The sequence below is a fragment of the Heterodontus francisci genome, chromosome 13, assembly GCF_036365525.1.
Source record: "Heterodontus francisci isolate sHetFra1 chromosome 13, sHetFra1.hap1, whole genome shotgun sequence".
NCBI classification, from domain to species: Eukaryota; Metazoa; Chordata; class Chondrichthyes; order Heterodontiformes; family Heterodontidae; genus Heterodontus; species Heterodontus francisci.
The window spans coordinates 92919727-92942407 of NC_090383.1; the positions used below are offsets into that span (position 1 = coordinate 92919727).

The following is a 22681-nucleotide window of genomic DNA, read 5'->3' on the forward strand; positions in this document are numbered from 1 at the left end:
TATATATCGCAACCATCAGTATTAGCACCAGTGCTCTTTTTGATGTATATTAATTATCTGGGCTTGGGTATACAAGGCATAACTTCAAAGTTTGAAGATGACATGAAACTCAGAAATGTAGTCAACAGTGAGGAGGAAAGTGACAGACTTCAGTAGCACACAGTCAGACTGTTGAAATGAGCAGGCACATGACAAATGAAACAGAGAAGTGGGAAATAATTCATTTTGGTAGCCAGAATGAGAAGAGGCAATATAAATTAAATGGTATTATTTCAAAGGGGGTGCAGGAACAGACAGACTGGGGTGTATGTACTCAAGTCTTTGAAGATAGCAGGACAAGCTGAGAATGCTGTTAAAATGGCACACACAATCCTTCGTGTCATAGAGACATGGACCCATTATAAATGATTGGGTCTAGGCACCATACTTTAGGAGGACTGTTATGGCCTTGGAGAAGGTACAGAGGAATATTTACTATAATTACCAGAATGGTACCAGGGATTAAAGACTTCAGTTACATAGAGAGACTAGAGAAAATGGGGTTGTTCTCCTTAGAGCAGAAAAAGTTTGATAGTGGTGTTCAAAATTTTGAAGGGTTTTGATAGAATAAATAAGGAGAAATTGTTTCCAGTGGCAGAAGGGTCAGCAACCAGAGAACACACAGATTTAAGGTATTTGGCAAAAGAATCAGAGGCGGCATGAAGAAATGTATACAGCGAGTTGTTATGATCTGAAATTCGGTGCTTTGAGGACAGGACAGGGGTGTGGGACTAATTGGATACCTCTTTCAAACAACCAGCAAAGGCACATTGGGCTGAATGGCCTCCTTCTGTACTTTATCCTTCTATGATTCTATGCAGTGCATGAATGGATTGTCAAAGTAAGCAGCTACACAAAAGAAATGTACTATAAAAGTAACCATACAACTACATAGTGACAGCATCTGTAATTAAAAACTGTGAATGAATGACTTAAGATGGCAAAAATTACAGGTTTATTCTTGTGCATGCTGTGATGTCAGAACATTAAAATCACAAGAGTAATTCTCTTACAAAACAGTATTTGCAGAGCACATCAAATATACAACACCACATAACATGGGATGAATTAAAGAAAGCAATGCAGTCCCATTTTGGGTTTGGTGCAGTACTGCAGTTATGAATGCCCATGCAAGTTCAGAAAAACAACAGGAGACCACATTACATACCTGTAATTTAATTTCTGCCCAATTATTACTTATGTTCACTATTGGAAGGTAATTGTTCAAGCAAGAAAACTAGTGATAAAGAAGCATGGTCAGGTGGCATTACGGGTGATAACAGAAAGTTGTTATTTGTCACCAGAGATCAAACTACTGAATAAACTGGCACATTTTGACATAAGCCTATACTGTTCATTAATTTCAGTAAATCTCAATGTAAATCTGGGAACAGCTCGATAGTTCACAGAAAAAGAGCTTACATTTATCATAGACTGTCAGAATACAAAATCATGCCAGTGGGTTAACACACTTCTTCTCCCATTCCGTCCCCAACTGTCAAAAATGCTAAGCTACACAGTGGGAAAGTGCTTTGGAGCACCAATGAACAACATAAGAGTGGTGGGTGCAGATTCCATCCTCAATTATTACACCAAATTACATAGAATCTATAGCACAGAAGCAGGCCATTCCCAGCAAACTGGTCATTGCTGTTGTTTATACTTCACACAAGCCTCCTCCCACTCAAGTTATCTCTCAGTTCCCAATCTCCATGGTACTCTTTAGTGAGTTATTGTGCAGAAGCCAGGTTTGTCTGCGGGAAAAAGGCAGATGGCGAATCCCATTAGGCCTCCTGTCAGCTGGCAAAAAGCACCAGCTTGACAGTAAATTGGATAACCCGTCCTCTCAGTTACAGGAAATACGTGACCTAATATAAAGGAGTGTGAGGAGAAAACTGGGGCAGCGGGGGGGGCGCTGTGGAGGGGAGGGGAGGGAAGGTGTGTAGAGAGTATATCTCCCCCTCATAACTAAATTACACACCATCAAAAAAATGTTTCTTGCATATGCATTTTTTATTTGCAACTGTGAATAGAAAATTCACACTGGCTGGTATAGAATAAAACCCACTTGAATGTTGCACCCGTACTGACTCGGAAATATTTTCATGGGAGAACACAGATCAGATCATCCTCACTTGTATCTCACTATCACATGCATTCTGCAATCGTGTAACATCCACCCCACCATCAAGAATCAAGAATCATTGCAATGCTGTTATGGTGAAAGCGCCATATTTATTTCATTTAACTTGCATACATTGTACTGAATAAGTATTTAACTTCATCAGTGTGCCGGCTCCATCATTGTTTTTTAATGTATTGCCAGGAGTAGTTACAATATATTACCAAAGGAGCAACACTGAGATGGTGTTGCAAATGCAGCTGTAGTAACACAAAGTAGAGCAATTTTTTTAAACGGGCATGTGGTATGTGTAGAAGTTCCTGTGCCAATGGTTTAAATGTTGTCCTACAGCGAAACCCATTGCAGGATATGCAACCAAGCCATTTATAACCAAACTTTATATAACAAGATTGACTACATTGACACAGTATAATTATATTGACTACACCTGCAGGGAAAAGCTGACTGCTTTTACTCTTTTGTCTTCCACTTAAGTATTTTTTAAATAGGAAACCTGTTTTTGTAAAGATTAAGTGCTTTGTGATAGAAGCTGGAAATAGTCTCTGCTCCACTGCCTGCTTACATCACACAAGGAACACCAATGCCCACTAGCCTCCCAAGACTAGCCTTCCCTACTTCTGTTAATTTTTTTAAAATTCATTCATGGGATGTGGGTGTCGCTGGCCAGGCCAGCATTTATTGCCCATCCCTAATTGCCCTTGAGAAGGTGGTGGTGAGCTGCCTTCTTGAACCGCTGCAGTCCATGGGGGGGTAGGTACCCCCACAGTGCTGTTAGGAAGGGAGTTCCAGGATTTTGACCCAGCGACAGTGAAGGAACGGCGATATAGTTCCAAGTCAGGATGGTGTGTGACTTGGAGGGGAACTTGCAGGTGGTGGTGTTCCAATGTATGTGCTGCCCTTGTCCTTCTAGTTGGTAGAGGTTGCAGGTTTGGAAGGTGCTGTCTCAGGAGCCTTGGTGCATTGCTGCAGTGCATCTTGTAGATGGTACACACTGCTGCTACTGTGCGTCGGTGGTGGAGGAGTGAATGTTTGTAGATGGGGTGCCAATCAAGCGGGCTGCTTTGTCCTGGATGGTGTCGAGCTTCTTGAGTGTTGTTGGACTGCACCCATCCAGGCAAGTGGAGAGTATTCCATCACACTCCTGACTTGTGCCTTGTAGATGGTGGACAGGCTTTGGGGAGTCAGGAGGTGAGTTACTGGCCTCAGGATTCCTAACCTCTGACCTGCTCTTGCAGCCACGGTATTTATGTGGCTACTCCAGTTCAGTTTCTGGTCAATGGTAGCCCTGAGGATGTTGATAGTGAGGGATTCAGCGATGGTTATGCCCTTGAATGTCAAGGGAGATGATTAGATTCTCTCCTGTTGGAGATGGTCATTGCCTGGCACTTGTGTGGCGCGAATGTTACTTGCTACTTATCAGCCCAAGCCTGGATATTGTCCAGGTCTTGCTGCATTTCTACACGGACTACTTCAGTATCTGAGGAGTCACGAATGGTGCTGAACATTGTGCAATCATCAGCGAACATCCCCACTTCTGACCTTATGATTGAAGAAAGGTCATTGATGAAGCAGCTGAAGATGGGTGGGCCTAGGACACTACCCTGAGGAACTCCTGCAGTGATGTCCTGGAGCTCAGATGATTGACCTCCAACAACTACAACCATCTTCCTTTGTGCTCGGTATGTCTCCAGCCAGCGGAGGGTTTTCCCCCTGATTCCCATTGACCTCAGTTTTGCTCGGGCTCCTTGATGTCATACTCGGTCAAATGCTGCCTTGATGTCAAGGGCAGTCACTCTCACCTCACCTCTTGAGTTCAGCTCTTTTGTCCAGGTTTGAACCAAGGCTGTAATGAGGTCAGGAGCTGAGTGGCCCTGGCGGAACCCAAACTGAGCATCACTGAGCAGGTTGTTGCTAAGCAAGTGCCGCTTGATGGCACTGTTGATGACACCTTCCATCACTTTACTGATGATTGAGAGTAGGCTAATGGGGCAGTAGTTGGCCGGGTTGGATTTGTCCTGCTTTTTGTGTACAGGACATACCTGGGCAATTTTCCACATTGCAGGGTAGATGCTAGTGTTGTAGCTGTACAGGAACAGCTTGGCTAGGGGCGCGGCAAGTTCTGGAGCACAGGTCTTCAGTACTATTGCCGGAATATTGTCAGGGCCCATAGCTTTTGCAGTATCCAGTGCCTTCAGTCGTTTCTTGATATCACGCGGAGTGAATAGAATTGGCTGAAGTCTGGTATCTGTGATGCTGGGGACTTCAGGAGGAGGCCGAGATGGATCATCAACTCGGCAATTCTGGCTGAAGATTGTTGCAAATGTTTCAGCCTTATCTTTCACACAGATGTGCTGGGCTCCCTCATCATTGAGGATGGGGATATTTGTGGAGCCACCCCCTCCAGTTAGTTGTTTAATTGTCCACCACCACTCATGACTGGATATTGCAGGACTGCAGAGCTTAGATCTGATCCGTTGGTTATGGGATCGCTTAGCTCTGTCTATCGCATGCTGCTTACACAGTTTGGCATGCAAGTAGTCCTGGGTTGTAGCTTCACCAGGTTGACACCTCATTTTGAGGTATGCCTGGTGCTGCTCCTGGCATGCCCTCCTGCACTCTTCATTGAACCAGGGTTGGTCTCCTGGCTTGATGATAATGGTAGATTGGGGGATATGCCGGGCCATGAGGTTACAGATTGTGGTTGAGTACAATTCTGCTGCTGCTGATGGCCCACAGCGCCTCATGGATGCCCAGTTTTGCATTGCTAGATCTGTTCGAAATCTATCCCATTCAGCGCGGTGATAGTGCCACACAACACGATGGACGGTATCCTCAATGTAAAGGCGGGACTTTGTCTCCACAAGGACTGTGCAGTGGTCACTCCTACCAATACTGTCATGGATAGATGCATCTGCGGCAGGCAGGTTGGTGAGGACGAGGTCGAGTATGTTCTTCCCTCGTGTTGGTTCCCCCACCACCTGCCGCAGACCCAGTCTAGCAGCCATGTCCTTTAGGACGGCCAGCTTGGTCAGTAGTGGTGCTACCGAGCCACTCTTGGTGGTGGACATTGAAGTCCCCCACCCAGAGTACATCTTGTGCCCTTGTCACCCTCAGTGCTTCCTCCAAGTGATGTTCAACATGGAGGAGTACTGTCATCAGCTGAGGGAGGGCGGTAGGTGGTAATCAGTAGGAGGTTACCTTGCCCATGTTTGACCTGATGCCATGAGACTTCATTGGGTCTGGAGTCGATGTTGAGGACTCCCAGGGCAACTCCCTCCCTACTGTATACCACTGTGCCACCACCTCTGCTGGGTCTCTCCTACCGGTGGGACAGGACGTACCCGGGGATGGTGATGGCAGTGTCTGGGACATTGTCTGTAAGGTATGATTCCGTGAGTATGACTATGTCAGGCTGTTGCTTGACTAGTCTGTGGGACAGCTCTCCCAACTTTGGCACAAGCCCCCAGATGTTAGTGAGGAGGACTTTGCAGGGTCAACAGGGCTGGGTTTGCTGTTGTCGTTTCCAGTGCCTTGGTCGATGCCGGGTGGTCCGTCTGGTTTCATTCCTTTTTATAGACTTTGTAGCGGTTAGGTACAACTGAGTGGCTTGCTAGGCCATTTCAGAGGGCAAGTAAGAGTTAACCACATTGCTGTGGGTCTGGAGTCACATATAGGCCAGACCAGGTAAGGACAGCAGATTTCCTTCCCTAAAGGAAATTAGTGAACCAGATGGGTTTTTACAACAATCGACAATGGTTTCACGGCCATCATTAGACTAGTTTTAATTCCAGATTTATTAATGAAATTCAAATTCCACCTTCTGCTGTGGTGGGATTCGAACCCATGTCCCCAGAGGAATACCCTGGGTCTCTGGGTTACAAGTCCAGTGATAATACCACTACGCCACCGCCTACCCTGTAATGAATAATGAATTACATTTCACTACAAGTATGTGAAAATACCAGCTATGAGAACACAACAGTTCTGTAAATTTTCATTAACAAATATGCCAAAACTGCATTAGCAATGTCACTATGAGACTTCTTTAATGTATTGGTAGAAAGACATTATAGCAGGAATCACACATAGAGTCAATGGGGTAGATTTCTGTCTTTAGCACCTGGGCAATAATCTGGTGGACAATTCACCAGCTTTTATAGAACGCAACTACTTTTCAGTATGGCCGGTAAGTATTGAGGGAAGGATCTAATATGTAAAATAAGGAACTAGAAAAATTAGCAGGGTCTTCAATTTTAAATTTGTTCTCAAAGTCTTAAGTTTTATTTCTCATAAATTTAGTTGGGAGTCTAAGGGCACCTCAGTCCTGTTTGATGCACATCCTGTTGTGTCCTGGAACAAGCACATATGCAGGAAGAGTCAGGTCTCTGGGTTTCGGAGCTTGAGTGGCAACTGAACTTACTGCGGTGCATTCGCTAGACCAAGAGTTTTATGGATAGCACATTTCTGGAAGGTTCCTAAGCAGCTTAAGGGTGTGCAAGCACAGAGGGAATGGATGAACACCAGACTGTGTTAGGAGCAGGAGTAGGCCACTCGGCCCTTCGAACCTGCTCCGCCATTCAATAAGTTCATGGCTGAGCTGATTACTCCACATTTCCACCTACCCCCGATAACCTTGCACCCCCTTGCTTATCAAGAATCTATCTACCTCTGCCTTAAAAATAAAAGGAGATAGCATTTGAGTGAGAAATTGTAAGGTATTATGTGGGGTCAGAGTAAGAGGTAATGCAATAAGGTCTAAATTAGGTTTACAGTTTCTTTTGGGCCTCCTTATCTCGAGAGACAATGGATACGCGCCTGGAGGTGGTCAGTGGTTTGTGAAGCAGCGCCTGGAGTGGCTATAAAGGCCAATTCTGGAGTGACAGGCTCTTCCACAGGTGCTGCAGAGAAATTTGTTTGTTGGGGCTGTTGCACAGTTGGCTCTCCCCTTGCAGGTTTACAGTGCATGTATGTAAATGCACGAGGTGTGGTAAATAAGGGTGGTGAGCTGCAGAAGCAGACATGAGAATATGATGTCATGACAATCACGGATACCCTGGCTCAAAAAAGGTCAGGACTGGGTACTACATATTCCTGGGTACAAGTGTTCAGTAAAGATAGGGAAGAAAAGAAAGGAGGAGAGGTAGCTGTAATAATTAAGGAGAATATTACGGTGCTGGAGAGAGAGGATGTCCTAGAGGGGTCAAGGATTGAATGACTCTATTTGGTTAGGGTTAAGAAAAAAGAGGTGCCATTACACCACTGGATGTATTCTATAGGGAACCAAACAGTGGGGAAGATAGAATGGGGCAAATTTGCAGGAAAATTATAGAGAGGTGCAGAAACTATAGAATAGTGATAATGGGGGAATTCAATTATCCTTATGGACTGGGATAATAGTTGTGTAAAGGGCAGAGAGCGGGAAGAGTTTCTGAAGTGTGTTCAGGAGAATTTTCTTGGTCAGTATGCTTCCGGCCCAATGAGGAAGATGGCATTGCTGATCTGGTTCTGGGGAATGAGGTGGGTCAACTGGATCAAGAGTCAGTCAGGGAACTTTCAGGCAACAGTGATCATTGAATCATAACGTTTATGTTAGTCATGGAAAAGGGCAAGGAGCAATCTAAAATAAACATACTGGATTGGAAGAGGCCAATTTCAGTGAGGTGAGAATGGAACTGTCCCAGGTAAATTGGAATCAAAGATTGGCAAGCAATACTATAATGGTCTGCCTTTAATGAGGAGATGGTTTAGGTACAGTTGAGGTACATTCCCGTGAAGGGGAAAGGTAGGGCAAACAAAGTCAGAACTCCCTGGATAACGAGAGAGATACAGAGTAAGATGAAGCAGAAAAAGAGGGCATATAGCAGATGTTAGGTGGATAATACAAATGAAAACCAGGCTGAATATAGAAAGTTCAGATGGGAAGTGGAAAAGGAAATCAGAGAGACAAAGAGAGAGAGTATGAAAAGAGATTGGCAGCTAGCATAAAAGGGAATCCAAAAGTCTTCTATAAGTATATAAATAGTAAAAAGGTAGTAAGCGGAGGATTAAGGCCGATTAAAGACCTAAATGGGGATCTATACATGGAGGCAGAGGACATGGCAGGGGTATTAAATGAACACGTTTCATCTGTCTTGACCAAGGAAGATGCTGCCCAAGTCACAGTGAAAGAGGAGGACGTTGAGATATTGGAGGGGCTAAAAATTGATAAAGAGCATGTGATAGAAAGGCCAGCTGTACTTAAAAGTTATAAATCACCAGGACCGGATGAGATGCATCTGAAAATGCTGACGGATGCAAGGTTGGAAATTGAGGAGATACTGGCCATAATCTTCAAATCCTCCTTAGATACAGAGCCAGAGGACTGGAGATGTGCAAATGTTATATCCTTACTCAAAAAAGGATGTAAGGATAAATCCAGAAACTACAGGCCAGTCAGTTTAACCTTGGTGCTGGGAAAGCTTCTAGAGACAATAATCTGGGGCAAAATGACCAGACACTTCGACAAATGCAGATTAATTAGGAAAAGCCAGCATGGAATTCTTAATGGAAAAGTGTGTTTAACTAACTTGCTTGAGTTTTTTTGATGAGCCATCCGAGAGGGTTGATGAGGGTAAAGTGGTTGATGTGGTTATGGACTTGCCAAAGGCATTTGATGAAGTGCCACATAATAGACTTGCCAACAATGCTGAAGCCCACGTAATAAAAGGGACAGTGGCAGCATGGATACAAAGATAGCTGAGTGAGAGGAAACAGAAAGTAGTGGTGAACAGTTGTTTTTTGGACAGAGAGTTGGGATAAATGCGTCATTTTCAAATTGGCTAACTGTATCCAGTGGGATGCCACATAGATCAGAGCTGGGGCCTCAACTACTTACAATCTATATTAATGACTTGGATGAAGGAACCGAGTTTACTGTAGCCAAATTTGCTGATGATACAAAGCAAGTTGTGAGGAAGGCAAAATGAGCCTGCAAAGGGACATAGAAAAGTTAAGTGAGTGAGCAAAGACTTGGCAGATGGAGTATAATGTGGGAAAATGTGAGGTTATCCACTTTGGTAAGAAGAATAGAAAAGCAAAATATTATTTCAATGGAGAGAGACTACAGAACGCTGCATACAGAGGAATCCAGCTATCCTCGTCCATGAATCACAAAAAGTTAACATGCAGGTACAAGTAATTAGGAAGGTAAATGGAATTTTAGCCTTTATTGCAACAGGGATGGTGTATAAAAGTAGAGAAGTCTTGCTACAACTGTACAGGATGTTGGTGAGATCACACCTTGAGTGCTGTGTACAGTTTTGGTCTCGTTAATTAAGGAGGGGTATATTTGTATTGGAGGCAGTTCAGAGAAAGTTCTCTAGGTTGATTCCTGGGATGAAGGGGTTGTCTTTATGAAAAAAGGTTGAGCAGGTTGGGTCTATACCCATTAGAGTTTAGAAGAATGAGAGGTGATCTTATTGAAACATATAAGATTCTGAGGGGGCTTGACAGGGTAGATGCTGAGAGGATGTTTCCCCTCATGGGGGAATCGAGATCTAGGGGGCACAGTTTCAGAATAAGGGGTCTCCCATTTAAGATGGAAATGAGACAAAAATTCTTCTCTCAGAGGGTCATTGATACTTGGACTTCTCTAACCCAGAAAGCAATGGAGGCTGGGTCACTGAATATAGTCAAGGCTGAGTTAGACAGATTTTTGATCTACAAGGGAGTCAAGGGTTATGGGGGGGGAAGGAGGGAAAGCGGAGTTTCGGCCACCATCAGATCAGCCAAGGGGCCAAGTGGCCAACTCCTGCTCCTATTTCTTAAAATCTTGTGTATATGTTCCATGAATGTCCTCCATACTATTACTGCAAATTTTATTTTCCCAGTCTATATGAAGATTAAAGTCCCCCATAATTATCCTTAATACATACACCTCTAATTTCCTCATTTGTACTCTGCTCTAAACTGCAATGACTGTTAGGGGGCCTATAAACAAATCCCACCAATGTTTTCTGCCCCTTGCTGTTTCTTAGCTCCACCCAAACTGATTCAACTTCTTTATTTTCTGAGCTAGGATCCTTTCCCTCTACTATGGTTATCCCATCCTTTATTATCAGGGCTTCCCCTCCTCCTTTTCAATTTTGCCAACCTCTTCTAAAAGTTAACTATCCTGGAACATTTAGTTCCCAACCTTGGTCATTTTGCAACCGCGTCTCTGTAAGGCTATTGGTCAAACCTATTAATTTCTATATATATATAGGGCATGATGGAAGCAGACTCAGATATTAGGCCTCAAAGGGTTAAATTATGAAGACAGTTTGCATAAACCTGGCTCATATTCATTTGAGTATAGAATATTGAGGTGTTTAAATTGATAAATGGAATGGATAAGGATAGATACAAAAACTATTTGCTCCAGTAGGGGAATCCAGAACTAAGGGACATGGGGCACAAATTTGTTAATGCCCGCTTTCAGGCAATGAGGGTCAAGTGATTCACGATCTGCTCGTGCCCATTCCCGTTGAGGCAGGCAGCATGAAAACTTCGTGCTGCATTCTCATTTCCATGATGCCAACGTGCTGTCAGGTGTAACACGCGCTAGTGGCTCACTGCACACAACAGGGGGCCTATCAGCGTGCGAGGCTAGCACATGTACAAACTAGCCTCCGGCTCTTACAAGCAGTCTATCCCTCTCATAGAGAAGCTGCACTGACTGAAAGGAGGATGCTGCTGACTGTCACTGTGGCAAATGGAGAGAATGGAAATGGAACACCAGGGCAGAGATAGGGCTCAGGGATTCACAGATTCAGTGCTGGAGGCCTTAGTTATGGAAGTGAACAAGAGGAGAGATGCCTTCTTTCTACCAAGTGCCAAGAGGCCCTCAAGGACTGCCCTGCAAAGGGAATGTAAGCAGGTGGCCCGTGGATCAACTCTCAGAATCTGGTCCCTGGCAGCCGTGTCGCAAGAGGTTCAATGATCTCATGCAGGTGGTCAAAGCCAGTGAATGCATCTTCACATGGCAGCTCCTGCCCGCCACACAACCAACCTCTCACACTGCTCAATACACGACACCCCCGTCACTCACCCACCAACAGTCCCTACCACTCAGGACTTACATATAACATTCAGATATTCCACTTCACCCTCGCACAGCTTCCAGTGCTGCCAGCCTCACACCCACCTCTCACTGCCTCAACATAAATCCAGATATTCAGCTATGGCAGGCACATCAACTAAACAGATTGCAACACAATCACTGATATTCTGCCCTCTCTCTTGCTGGACAATAGAAGAGAGTAAAGCCAAAACCAACGGGAGACAGGCATGACGTCATTCCCCGAGCCCGACGGAGGAGATGGCACTGAGCATCATAGGGCCGGCTATGACAGAGCCTGTTGCATCCGGCATTGCCAGAGCATTCAGGATGAATGCATGTTACTGCCTTATGCCCCTTCTCAATTCCCACATTCTGCTATCTGACATGATGTGCAGATGGTGTGACCATGGACCTTTTGCTTTACACCCTAGTCCTCCCATTATGATTTTATGTTTTCAGATACCCATGGACTGCTGCCGTGCCAGCCACTGCAGCCCCAGGAAGAAGAGAGAGATCTGCATCAGACCTCCGAGGAAGAAGCACCATCACTCGATTTGACACTCGTAGCCACCAGCTCAGATACCGGCACTGCAAACTTTAGGGGTTAGTATCGAGTCGGAATCTGCACATGGTGAGTCACCGGACATAAGTGGTCTGCAGCCAGGTCAGGGGGAAAGGATAGCTTGCCTGCCAGCTCACCAGAGGACAAGGTCGCAGGCGAGTTCTGCTGCAGAGGACTCAGGTGAGGACTTAGATGGGCGGAGAACACTGATGGACATGCACACAGAGATGCCTGGTGCAATGGCAAGCCTACCACGGAGCCTCTTGTTACTGTCAAGGAGCTTGGAGGAGTCCGGCTCAAACTTGGCATAGGGCTTCTCGCAGTGTCCTCATTTGGTCGGGTGATGGAGGGGGTCATCAGCCACTTGTAAGGCAGTAGCCTTTGCCCCAAACAGCCATCCTCTAGTTCTCCACGAAAGGCCGAAGATGGTGGCTGTGGGAGACTGCCACAGATGAAGGCATTGTGTCTGCTGCCAGGAGAGTGGGGTATTCGCTGACATGATGTATTGTGCACGTTGAGAGAATGGTAGTCCTTGCAGTTCCTATACCTCTCCCTGTTGGTATGGGTGGCGCACAGAGCCATATGTGTACAGTCAATGGTGCCCTTTATCATGAGGAATCCTGCAATTCTGGTAAAGCTTCTGTTTCCTGTTTCTCTATTCTGAGGGAGAAAACAATGTATTCCGCTTTCTTGACACATTTGGCCCACTTCACCTTCCGAGTGCATTGATGGACACAATACCAGAAGATGCTGGAAATGTTGCCCGCTCTCGCCTGGAAAGATCCGACACATAAAAATTCAATCCCACTGTGACCTTTATGGCCACTGGCTGTGCCATCCTCGCCCTGTTGCAAAGCTCCAGGTCAGATTGAAGGAGGTGACACAGTTCCGTCACCACCTCCTTGTTGAACCTGAGTCGCCTCAGGCTTGGCTCCTGGATTAGGTGGGGGTAGGAAAAGCGGTCTCAAAAAACAGGTGATGGGTAGAGCCTTCTGTGGAGAGCCCTCTTCCTCCTTCTCTTCACTCTTTGCAGAGCTTACCCTCTCTGCAGCATTTGCTGGTCACGTTGCAAACGCAGAGGCACTGCAACAATAGCCCCCATACCTCGTGCAGAGTTGGGTCACCAAATCATGTTGCCTCCCTGAATATATGCAGAAGCTCTCCAAAACACCTCCAAACTCAATCCACAGTATTTCCTCGAACTTTGCTTAAGTAAAAGTAAGTCAAAAGCACCTCACCTGCAAGTTGTTGGCTGGCCCTCTAAATAATGGTAGCGGTGGGGAGGGGAGGGGAGGGGAGGGGGATTCCTTCGTGCTGCTGAACACCTGTTCAGTTGTGAGTGACTAATACAGGCGTTCAGTGCACATGTGCAGACCAGGTTAGTGAAATGGGTGTCAAAACATCTGGAATGGCAGTTTGACCTCACGAAAGGATCTCTTCTAATGCTTCTGGAGCACACATTGCACGCCCGCACATGTGCCCTTCGCAGCATGGGGTGCCATTCCTGAAGTGGCCAGTGCCATTTTAGGCCTTCAGGGCTTCTGTAGCATCAGCAGCTCCACGGAGCCCAGTTTCACAGCCCTGATCTTAAAATTGCAGCCAGGACAACCAGGATTGAAATCAGGAAGCACTTCTTCACAGAAAGGGTCACAGAATTCTGGAACTTACTCTCCCAAGAGGCTGTGGATGCTGAGTCATTTGAAGCTTTCAAGACCTAGATTGATATGGTGGAGGTAGAAGAAAGCAATGGTGGATACTGCCTTCTGTGGAAAGTCCTCCCCGTCCTCCTCACTTTCCACACAGCTTCCATCTCTGCAACGTTCGCTCCATTTACTGGTCCCTGCTCCACACTCACTTCCCTAGCTACCAACTCCATCCCTCACCCTGGCAACAGTCTGAGACTAAAACAGGCTGCTCGCAACCTTGGTGTCATATTTGACCCCGAGAGGAGCACATGTTCGCGCCATCACTAAGACCGCCTATTTCCACTTCCGCAACATTGCCTGAATTTGCCAGTCTCAGTTCATCTGCTGCTGAAACCCTCATTCATGCCTTTAGACTTTTCCAATGCACTCCTGGCCAGTCTCCCACATTCTACCCTCTGTAAACTTGAGGCCATCCAAAACTCTGCTGCCGTGTCCTAACTCGCACCAAGCCCATTCACCCATCACCCCAGTGCTCGCTGAACTACACTGGCTCCCAGTTAAGCAAAGTCTTGATTTTAAAATTCTCATCCTTGTTTTCCAACATCTCCTTTGTACATTATGTAAAACTGTAAACACATTCTTTATAAACAGCCTCAAAATTGTTACACGTAACATAGAGGAATTTTTTCCCCAGGATATCTATGAAAATGGCAAACTTTATATCTTGCAGTATCCAAGAGTTATTATTTTATTTTTAAAAAGCTGCACATTCTCCACATTATCTGTAACCATTTTGCACCTGCACTCAAAATAATACTACAAGATAATAAGTATCATGTCACCATTATATCTACAACCTTGAGCAGACAATATAAACAGTGGAGAATTTTTAAAAAGCCAGAGTACATCGTCTAAATTTAAATTTGCCCCACGCTGCCTCTGATGTTTCTGTTTCCCTTAAGATGTTCACTACATCTTCCAGTCACCTCACACTATCGACCTGCATTCACAATTACTTATGTGTTTTTTAAAAAATGATTTTTTAGTAAGAAAAATCACTACAAAAAATAAATGCAGAGTCAAGGACACTAAAAAATCTGTAATCTTGTTAGCCTCTCCCTATCTCTGTAAACTCCTCCTGCCCCACAACCCTCCAAGAACATGCATACGAACGTACGAATTAGGAGCAGAAGTAGGCCATATGGCCCCTTCAGCCTGCTCCGCCATTTAATAAGATCATGGCGGATGTGTTTGTGTCACGAATTCCACACTCCCATCTACCTCCAATAACCTTTGATTCCCTTGCCAAACAAGAATCTATCTACCTCCGCCTTACAAATATTCAATAACTCCGTCTCCACCAGAGAAAACATCCTTTACATATCCACCTTGTCAAGACCATTCAGGATCTTATATACTTCAATCAAGTCTCCCCTCACTTTTCTAAGCTCCAGCGAAAACAAGCCTAGTCTGTCCAACCTTTCCTCATAAGACAACCTGCTCATTCTAGGTATCAATCTAGTAAACCTCCTCTGAACTGCCTCCAATGCATTTAAATCCTTCCTTAAATATAGACACCAAAACTGCACACAGTATTTGAGATGTGGTCTCACCAATGCCCAGTATAACTGACACATAACATCCTTACTTCTATTTTCAATTCCACTCATAATAAAGGATAGCATTCTATTAGCCTCCTTTATTACTTGCTGTACCTGCATACTAACTTTTTGTGACTCATGCTGTGGAACAACTAGACCCTTCTGCACCTCAGAATTCTGCAGTCGTTCTCCATTTAAGTAATACTCTGCTCTTTTATTCTTCCTGCCGAAGTGAACAATTTCACATTTTCCAACATTATACTCCATCTGCCAGATTTTTGCCTACTCACTCATTGGACTGCAACCTCCTATGTCCTCTTCACAACATACTTTCCTACCTCTCTTTGTGTTATCTGCAAATTTAGCTACCATGCTCTCGCTCCCCTCATCTAAGTCATTGATATAAATTGTAAAAAGTTGAAACCCCATCACAGACCCCTGCAGGACTCCTCTCATCATATCCTTCAATTCAGTAAAGGACCCATTTATACATACTCTGTTTTCTGCCAGCCAGCCAATCTTCTATCCATGCTAATATGTTACCCCCGACACCATGAGCTCCTACTTTGCGCCATTACCTTTTATGTGGCACGTTGTCAACTGCCTTCTGGAGATCCAAGTACAGTACGTCATCGGGCTCCCCTTTATCCACAGCACATGTTACTCCTTCAATGAACGCCAATCAATTGGTTAAACATGATCTCCCTTTCACAAAACCATGCTGAATATTCCCCATTACCTTCATTTTATCTAAGTGCCCAGCTAGAACGTCCTTAAGGATTGATTCTAACATCTTCCCCACAACAGATGTCAAGCCTATAGCTACCTGTTTTCTGTCTCCCCACTTCTTGAATAGAGAGGTTATATTTGCTGCTTTCCAGTCTGATGGAACCTTTCCAAAATCGAGCGAATTTTGAAGAATTAACACCAACACATCTACTGCCTCATTAGCCACCTCTTTTAAGACCCTTGGATGAAGTCCATCAGGATCTGTGGACTTGTCAACACACATCAATCAGTTTGCTCAGTACCGCTTCCCTGGTGATTGGAATTTCACCAAGTTCCTCTCTTCCTTCCACCTCCTGATTTACAGCTATTACTGGAATATTTTTGTACCCTCTTTAGAGAAGACAGAAGCAAAATATTTGTTCATTTCATCCACCATTTCCTTATTATCTATTAACTCCCCATTCTCATTCTCTAGAGGACCAATACTCACTTTATTTACTCTTTTCCTTTTTAAATACCTGTCAAAACTCTTGCTATCCATTTTTACATAAGTATCTAGCTTCCTCTCATACTCTAATTTCTTTCTCCTGCTTAACCTTTTAGTTATTCTCTGCCGTTCTTTATATTCTGACTAATTATCTGACCTGCCACTCATCTGTTTTTTCCTTAAGTTTGATGCTTTCCTTAACTTCTTTATTGAATCATGGATGGTGGGTCCTCCCCTTAGAATTTTTCTTTATAGTAGGAATATACTTAATCTGAGCATTCTGAAATATCCCCTTATCTGTCTGCCACTGCTTCTCTATTGATCTATCTCCTAGCCTAGTAACCCAGTTCACTTCAGCTACTCAGCTTTCATGCCCACATTGTTGCCCTTATTTAAGTTTAAAATACTAATCTTAGACCCACTCTTCTCTCTTTCAAACTGGATGTAAAATGCAATCATATATTGGTTGCTGCTACCTAGAGGTGCCTTTACTCTGAGGTCATTAATTAATCCTGTCACATTACACAATGCCAAGTCTGAAATAATCTGCTCTCTGGTTGGTTACAGAATGTGCTGCTCTAAGAAACTATCTCGAAAGCATTCTATGATCTGCTCATCCAGGCTATTATTGCCAATCAAATTTTTCCAGTTTATATGTAGATTAAAATCACCCATGATTATTGCCATCCCTTTATCACAAGCACCCAATATTTCTTTATGTATACTTCGTCCTACATTGTAGTTACTGTTAGGAGGCCTGTAGACTAATCCCACTAGTGACTTCTTTCCCTTACTATTCCTCATCTCCACTCAAATCGATTCTACATCCTGATCTCCTGAACCAAGGTCATCTCTACCTAAGGCACCAATGCCATCCCTGATTAACAGTGTTACTCTTCCACCTTTACCTAGCTTCCTATTCTTCTTGAATGTCATATACCCCTCAATATTCAGGACCCAATCCTTGTCATCCTGCAGCCATGTCTTTGTAACGGCTATCAGATCATATTTATTTACTTATGTGCGCTATCAGTTGTCTACTTTGTTATGAATGCTACATGCATTCAGATACAGAGCCTTTAGTCTTGTCTTTTTGTTAACTGCACTCATCTAATTCTGGCCTCTTGAACATCCCCAGGTTTAATTGCTCTACCATTGATGGATGTGCCTACAATTGCCTAGTAACTAAGCTCTGGAATACCCTCCTTTCCGACACTCCTTAAATCTGACCTCTTTGACCAAGCTTTTGGTCATCTGACCTAATAGATCCTTATGTGGCTCAGTGTCATATATTGTGCTCCTGCGAAGTGCCTTGGAGCATTTTATTACTCTAAAGGTACTATATAAATATAGGTTGTTGTTAGATTTTTGTTAACAAAGGGTATCAAGGGATATGGAACATTGGCAGGTAAACGGAGTTGAGGTACAGACCAGCTGTGATCTAACTGAATGGCAGAACAGGCCAGAGGGGCTAAATGGCTTACTCCTATTCCCATGTTCCAATAACTCTGAGAAGTGAGCTTGGACAAAGAAGGAATTCCTGCTTTGAAAAACTTATATGCTTCACTGCAATATCCATCCATTCTAATACACAAATGGCTTTGCTGGGGAAAGATGATCATTTAAGGTGCATTATTCGTCAAAATCATTTCCATCATCCCCCTCCCCCCAATACACAGTGAAAACTGAGGAGAATATATTAAAATGAATAATTCACACTCTTAAATTAGTTCAATGACAGACACTATTGTGGGCCTAGGTCACGGCTCTGATCCATGCTGTTGTCCTTTGCGTAAACTGAAAATTGAGGGTGGGGAGGGAGATGATTTCCTTTGTACACCATGTGTAGTAAAACTATAAACATATTCTTTATAAACAGTCTCAAAATTGTGTTACATGTAACACACAGAGGAATTCTCCCCCCCCCCCCCCCCATATCTATGAAAATGGCACACTTTATATCTTGCAGAATCCAAGAGCTATTACTTTATTTTTAAAAAGCTACACATTCTCTGCATTATCTGTAACCATTTGCACCTGCACTCAAATTCATACTACAAAATAATGTGTCATGTCACCATTATATATCTGTGTCATGTCACCATTATATCTAGTACCTTGAACAAACAATATAAACAATGGAGAATGTTTTAAAAGCCAGGGTACACCGTCTAAATTTAAATTTGCCCCATGCTGCCACTGATTTTTTTTTTCTCTCCCTGCAGCAGTTTCACAGTCTCCAACTCACAGTCCTCCATCAGCAGTCAGCTGAGACTCATTGTGCACCCAGGTCAGTGGTCCCAATTAAGCAACAGCCAACCCCAGTTTTTTTTTCGTGCTGTACCTAACCTGGGAGTGTTTGATGGGAGAGTGTAGAGGGAGCTTTACTCTGTATCTAACCCCCGTTATTTTTTCTTTTTTTCTTCTTTCTTAACCCTGTGCTGTAGCTCCCCTGGGAGTGTTTGATGTGGACAGTGTAGAGGGAGATTTACTCTGTATCTAACCCCCGTTTTTTTTTCTTTCCTAACCCTGTGCTGTAGCTCCCCTGGGAGTGATTGATGGGGACAGTGTAGATGGCACTTTACTCTGTATCTAACCCCGTGCTGTACCTGTCCTGGGAGTGTTTGATGGGAGAGTGTAGAGGGAGCCTTACTCTGTATCTAACCCCGTTTTTTTTTCAGTAGAACTCTTTTATTAGTTGTACTGGTACATACAGAAAACATTTACAAACGACGACCTCTGCGACCTCCCTTTCTGCGAGTGCTGTCCGACAGAATGGGAGTAACATCCTCAATTCGGCCAATTTTCATCCCAGATCGAGCCAGAGCTCTCAGGGCTGACTGTACACCGGGCCCGTGCTGTAACTGCCCTGGGAGTGTTTGATGGGATAGTGTTCAGGGAGCTTTACACTGTATCTAACCCCATCTTTTGTTTTTTTTCTTTTTTTTTTTCTGTACCTGTCCTGGGAGTGTTTGATGGGGACAGTGTAGAGGGAGCTTTACTCTGTATCTAACCCCGTGCTGTACCTGTCCTGGGAGTGTTTGATGGGGACAGTGTAGAGGGAGCTTTACTCTGTATCTAACCCCGTGCTGTACATGTCCTGGGAGTGTTTGATGGGGACAGTGTAGAGGGAGCTTTACTCTGTATCTAACCCCGTTTTTTTTTTCTCTTTTTTTTTCTTTTTAAAATAACTATTAAAACCAGATAAATAAACAAAAAACTCAAATTAAAATGCCATTCTCGGCGTCGACAATGCACTCCAGTCCCTGCGGTGCCCACCGGTCGCGAAAGGCCTCAAGCATACAGGCGGACACCGCATGCTCCTTTTCCAGGGACACCCGGGCGCGAACGTTACCGCGGAAGAGGGGCAGGCAATCGGGGAGGACGGACCCCCCGACGGCCCGCAACCTGGACCTGTGAATTGCCACCTTGGCCAGGCCCAGGAGCAGACCGACGAGGAGATCCTCCTCCCGGCCCAAGCCCCACCGCACCGGGTCCCCGTTTTTTTTTTTTTTTCCCTCAGGCCCCCTTTATGTACATATTTACAGTTTTAAAATAACTTTATTAAAACAGATAAATAAACAAAAAACTCAAATTAAAATGCCATTCTCGGCGTCGACGATGCACTCCAGTCCCTGCGGTGCCCACCGGTCGCGGAAGGCCTCAAGCGTACCGGCTGACACCGCATGCTCCTTTTCCAGGGACACCCGGGCGCGAACGTAACCGCGGAAGAGGGGCAGGCAATCGGGGAGGACGGAACCCCCGACGGCCCGCAACCTGGACCTGTGAATTGCCACCTTGGCCAGGCCCAGGAGCAGACCGACGAGGAGATCCTCCTCCCGGCCCAAGCCCCACCGCACCGGGTCCCCGTGCTGTACCTGCCCTGGGAGTGTTTGATGGGACAGTGTCAGGGAGCTTTACTCTGTATCTAACCCATTTTTTTTCTTCTCCTATTTCCCTTAAGATGCTCACTACATTCTCAGGTCAAATCTTCCTCACACAACCATGACCTGCATTCATATCTATTTATATTTGTGCGTTTTATTTTAAGAAAGCGTTTTTTAAGGAAGAAAAGTCACCACCGAAAAATAAATGCAGAGTCAAGGTCACTGAAAAGTCTGAAATCGTGATTGCTTATTATAATAATGAAAAAAACTGCTGAGTTATTTATATGGGGACAATACAATAGTGACTAGGCAGAGTGCACTCCAATCAGATAGGAAGAAAATCATCATTTCAACCACCAGTTGTGTCGAAATCTATACAATGTGCATTAGCACAGATTCTATGCGTATTTAGGTTTAACTAACGGGTTATTGGAGATGTGAACTAATTGAAATTAGTGTCACTGAGAACATGCACACACACTTGCAATGCACTCATACAATAAAATATGGATAGAAACATTCAAATCTTCCACAAATAATATACTATAGAATGTTAACAGACGCAAAATAGTATTTGCCGCATCCTGTTGCCCCACATATTGCTGGATCGGGAATAAACGGTCAAAACAGTATACATGCACTGTATGCTCAATAAACTGCAACTCTCCTGTCAATGACAGACTGGGGCCACACGTTGTTCAGAGAGGGATGTGGAGAAGGGAGCACTTCTCAAAAACACAAGCAAAACACTACATGGCAGCATGACGGTCACATAAATTGTGCTGTGGTGGGAATGATTTGTCTGTTTTAAGTGTTTATAAATTAGAAGCATCTTACCCAGTCTTCGAAGTGTCTGCTGCCATTCTGCAACAGATCCTCGAACTGAATGGTGCAATTGGCCACAAAATCGTCGTAACCGATGGGTGAATCGTGGAAGACGGCCAGCTCGATTTTCCTGCCGTTGCACACGTCGGTAACGAACTCATCGTTCCAGGCGGGGCTGTTAGTTTTCTGCTTGGTCGAAGTCTGTCCGATCCTCGAGTCGTCAACGTTCAGGGCGATGTAAGGGTCCAGCAAAAAAGTCTGGGGCCTGGAGCCCACGGCATGTCGCAGGGACCAGGGGGTGGGTTTCAAATCGACAGCCTCGGTGATCTTGATCTTCAGTAATCCATTGAAGACGACCATCGCTCCGGCTGTGCGGACAGACAGAGGCAGAGGAGGAAGAAAATCCGCCGATTGCTCGCCACACAATCCAGCCCCGCCAGCCGCTCCCTCACGGATCTGCCCTTATTTTACTTCAGAAAGGCAAAGAGAGGAAAGCAATCTTTGTATGTGTGTAAGTGTGAGTGGATGTGATTGTTTTTTTTTATCCCCTTCTTCTTGCTCTCGCGACACCCAGTCGGCAGACTTCTTTGGCGGCGAACCTTTCGCCGGAGCTGCGGCACAACTTGACCCAGGAAAAAGGGACAGCAACACAAAAAGATAACTCAGCCCCCCTGAGCACAAAACAACTCTTCAGTGAAACCTTTGGAGGGAGGTTGGAAAATGGGGAGGATGAGGGGAGAAGGGAGGTGGAGAAAGCAGAGAGAATTGTTCCTTAAACTAATTAAAACAGCCCAATAAAAACAAATGAAAGCTCTCCCGCTCCTCATCTAGCGGTCCGCATAGCGTCTCTTCCTCCTTTCGCCGAGATCAGATCCACACACTGGCTACACCGGGCATGAGGGATTTTCATGCAGGAAACCGACTTTTTTTTTGGTTTGTGTCAAAAACAAATTCGATTTGGGTTTTTAGTACAGGAATAAGAGAGAGAGAGAGACATAGAGAAATGGGATCCTCGCCACTACCTGTTTTTGTTGTTGTTTGCTGGCTACTGTTGGCAACTCGCGGAGCCAAACTGCACAGCCTGTATTTGGTGGCTGCGGTGATTTCCTACTCTCTCTCTCTCTCTCTCACACACAGTGTGTCGGTGTCTCTCCTTTCCTACCCCGCCCCCTCCTTCTCTGTTGGCCTTGATGCAGGAAATGCGCAAAAGACGTCAGAAAGTCCTCCCGGGCTCCAGGGCTGATCAACAGAGTGCTGTGCCATTACTACACTAGCAAGCAGCAACTAGGCACAGTCTGCCAACTAAACAATCGCGCACAACCGCGAGTCTAATCTGCTTTTCCTTCTATCATATCTTAGCGATGCGTTTTCTGTATCGGTTCCGGGTATATTCATTAATTTTAGTGAATGAACTCAAGTTTATATATTCAGTATCTACATGGTGCAAACAGTAGTAACTAACTACATTTACAGCAGTTAGGTTTTTGATTGAGGTGTACAAACCACGCCCCGCCAAATAGTAATTAACCAAATTATCGCAAAAAATTCCTCCTTTCGATTTGGTTTTGATAGCACAGAGGAATTACATTCTTCTTTTGGAGCCCGAAAGATCATTTCAGTTTCCCGAACAAACTACGTACATGTTGCATTACATATATAACATCTGAAATACATACTATCTAA

The 22681-nt window shown here is 44.6% G+C and overlaps 1 protein-coding gene across 5 annotated transcripts in view; it reads right to left on the reverse strand.

Annotated features, from left to right (window-relative positions):
• The window catches only part of prkcea (protein kinase C, epsilon a), a 640473-nt gene extending 618356 nt beyond the window's left edge, over window positions 1-22117 (reverse strand). For 3 of the 5 annotated variants that reach the window (XM_068045191.1, XM_068045190.1, XM_068045196.1), the window contains exon 1: window positions 21011-22117. In XM_068045191.1, coding sequence (XP_067901292.1) covers window positions 21011-21358 — 348 coding nt within the window. In that variant the 5' untranslated portion in view covers window positions 21359-22117. Of the gene's footprint in view, window positions 1-15648; window positions 15699-21010 lie in introns of those variants that run through there. The other 2 variants (XM_068045193.1, XM_068045194.1) reach the window with 2 other exon arrangements.
• Between the last annotated feature and the right edge of the window lie 564 nt (window positions 22118-22681).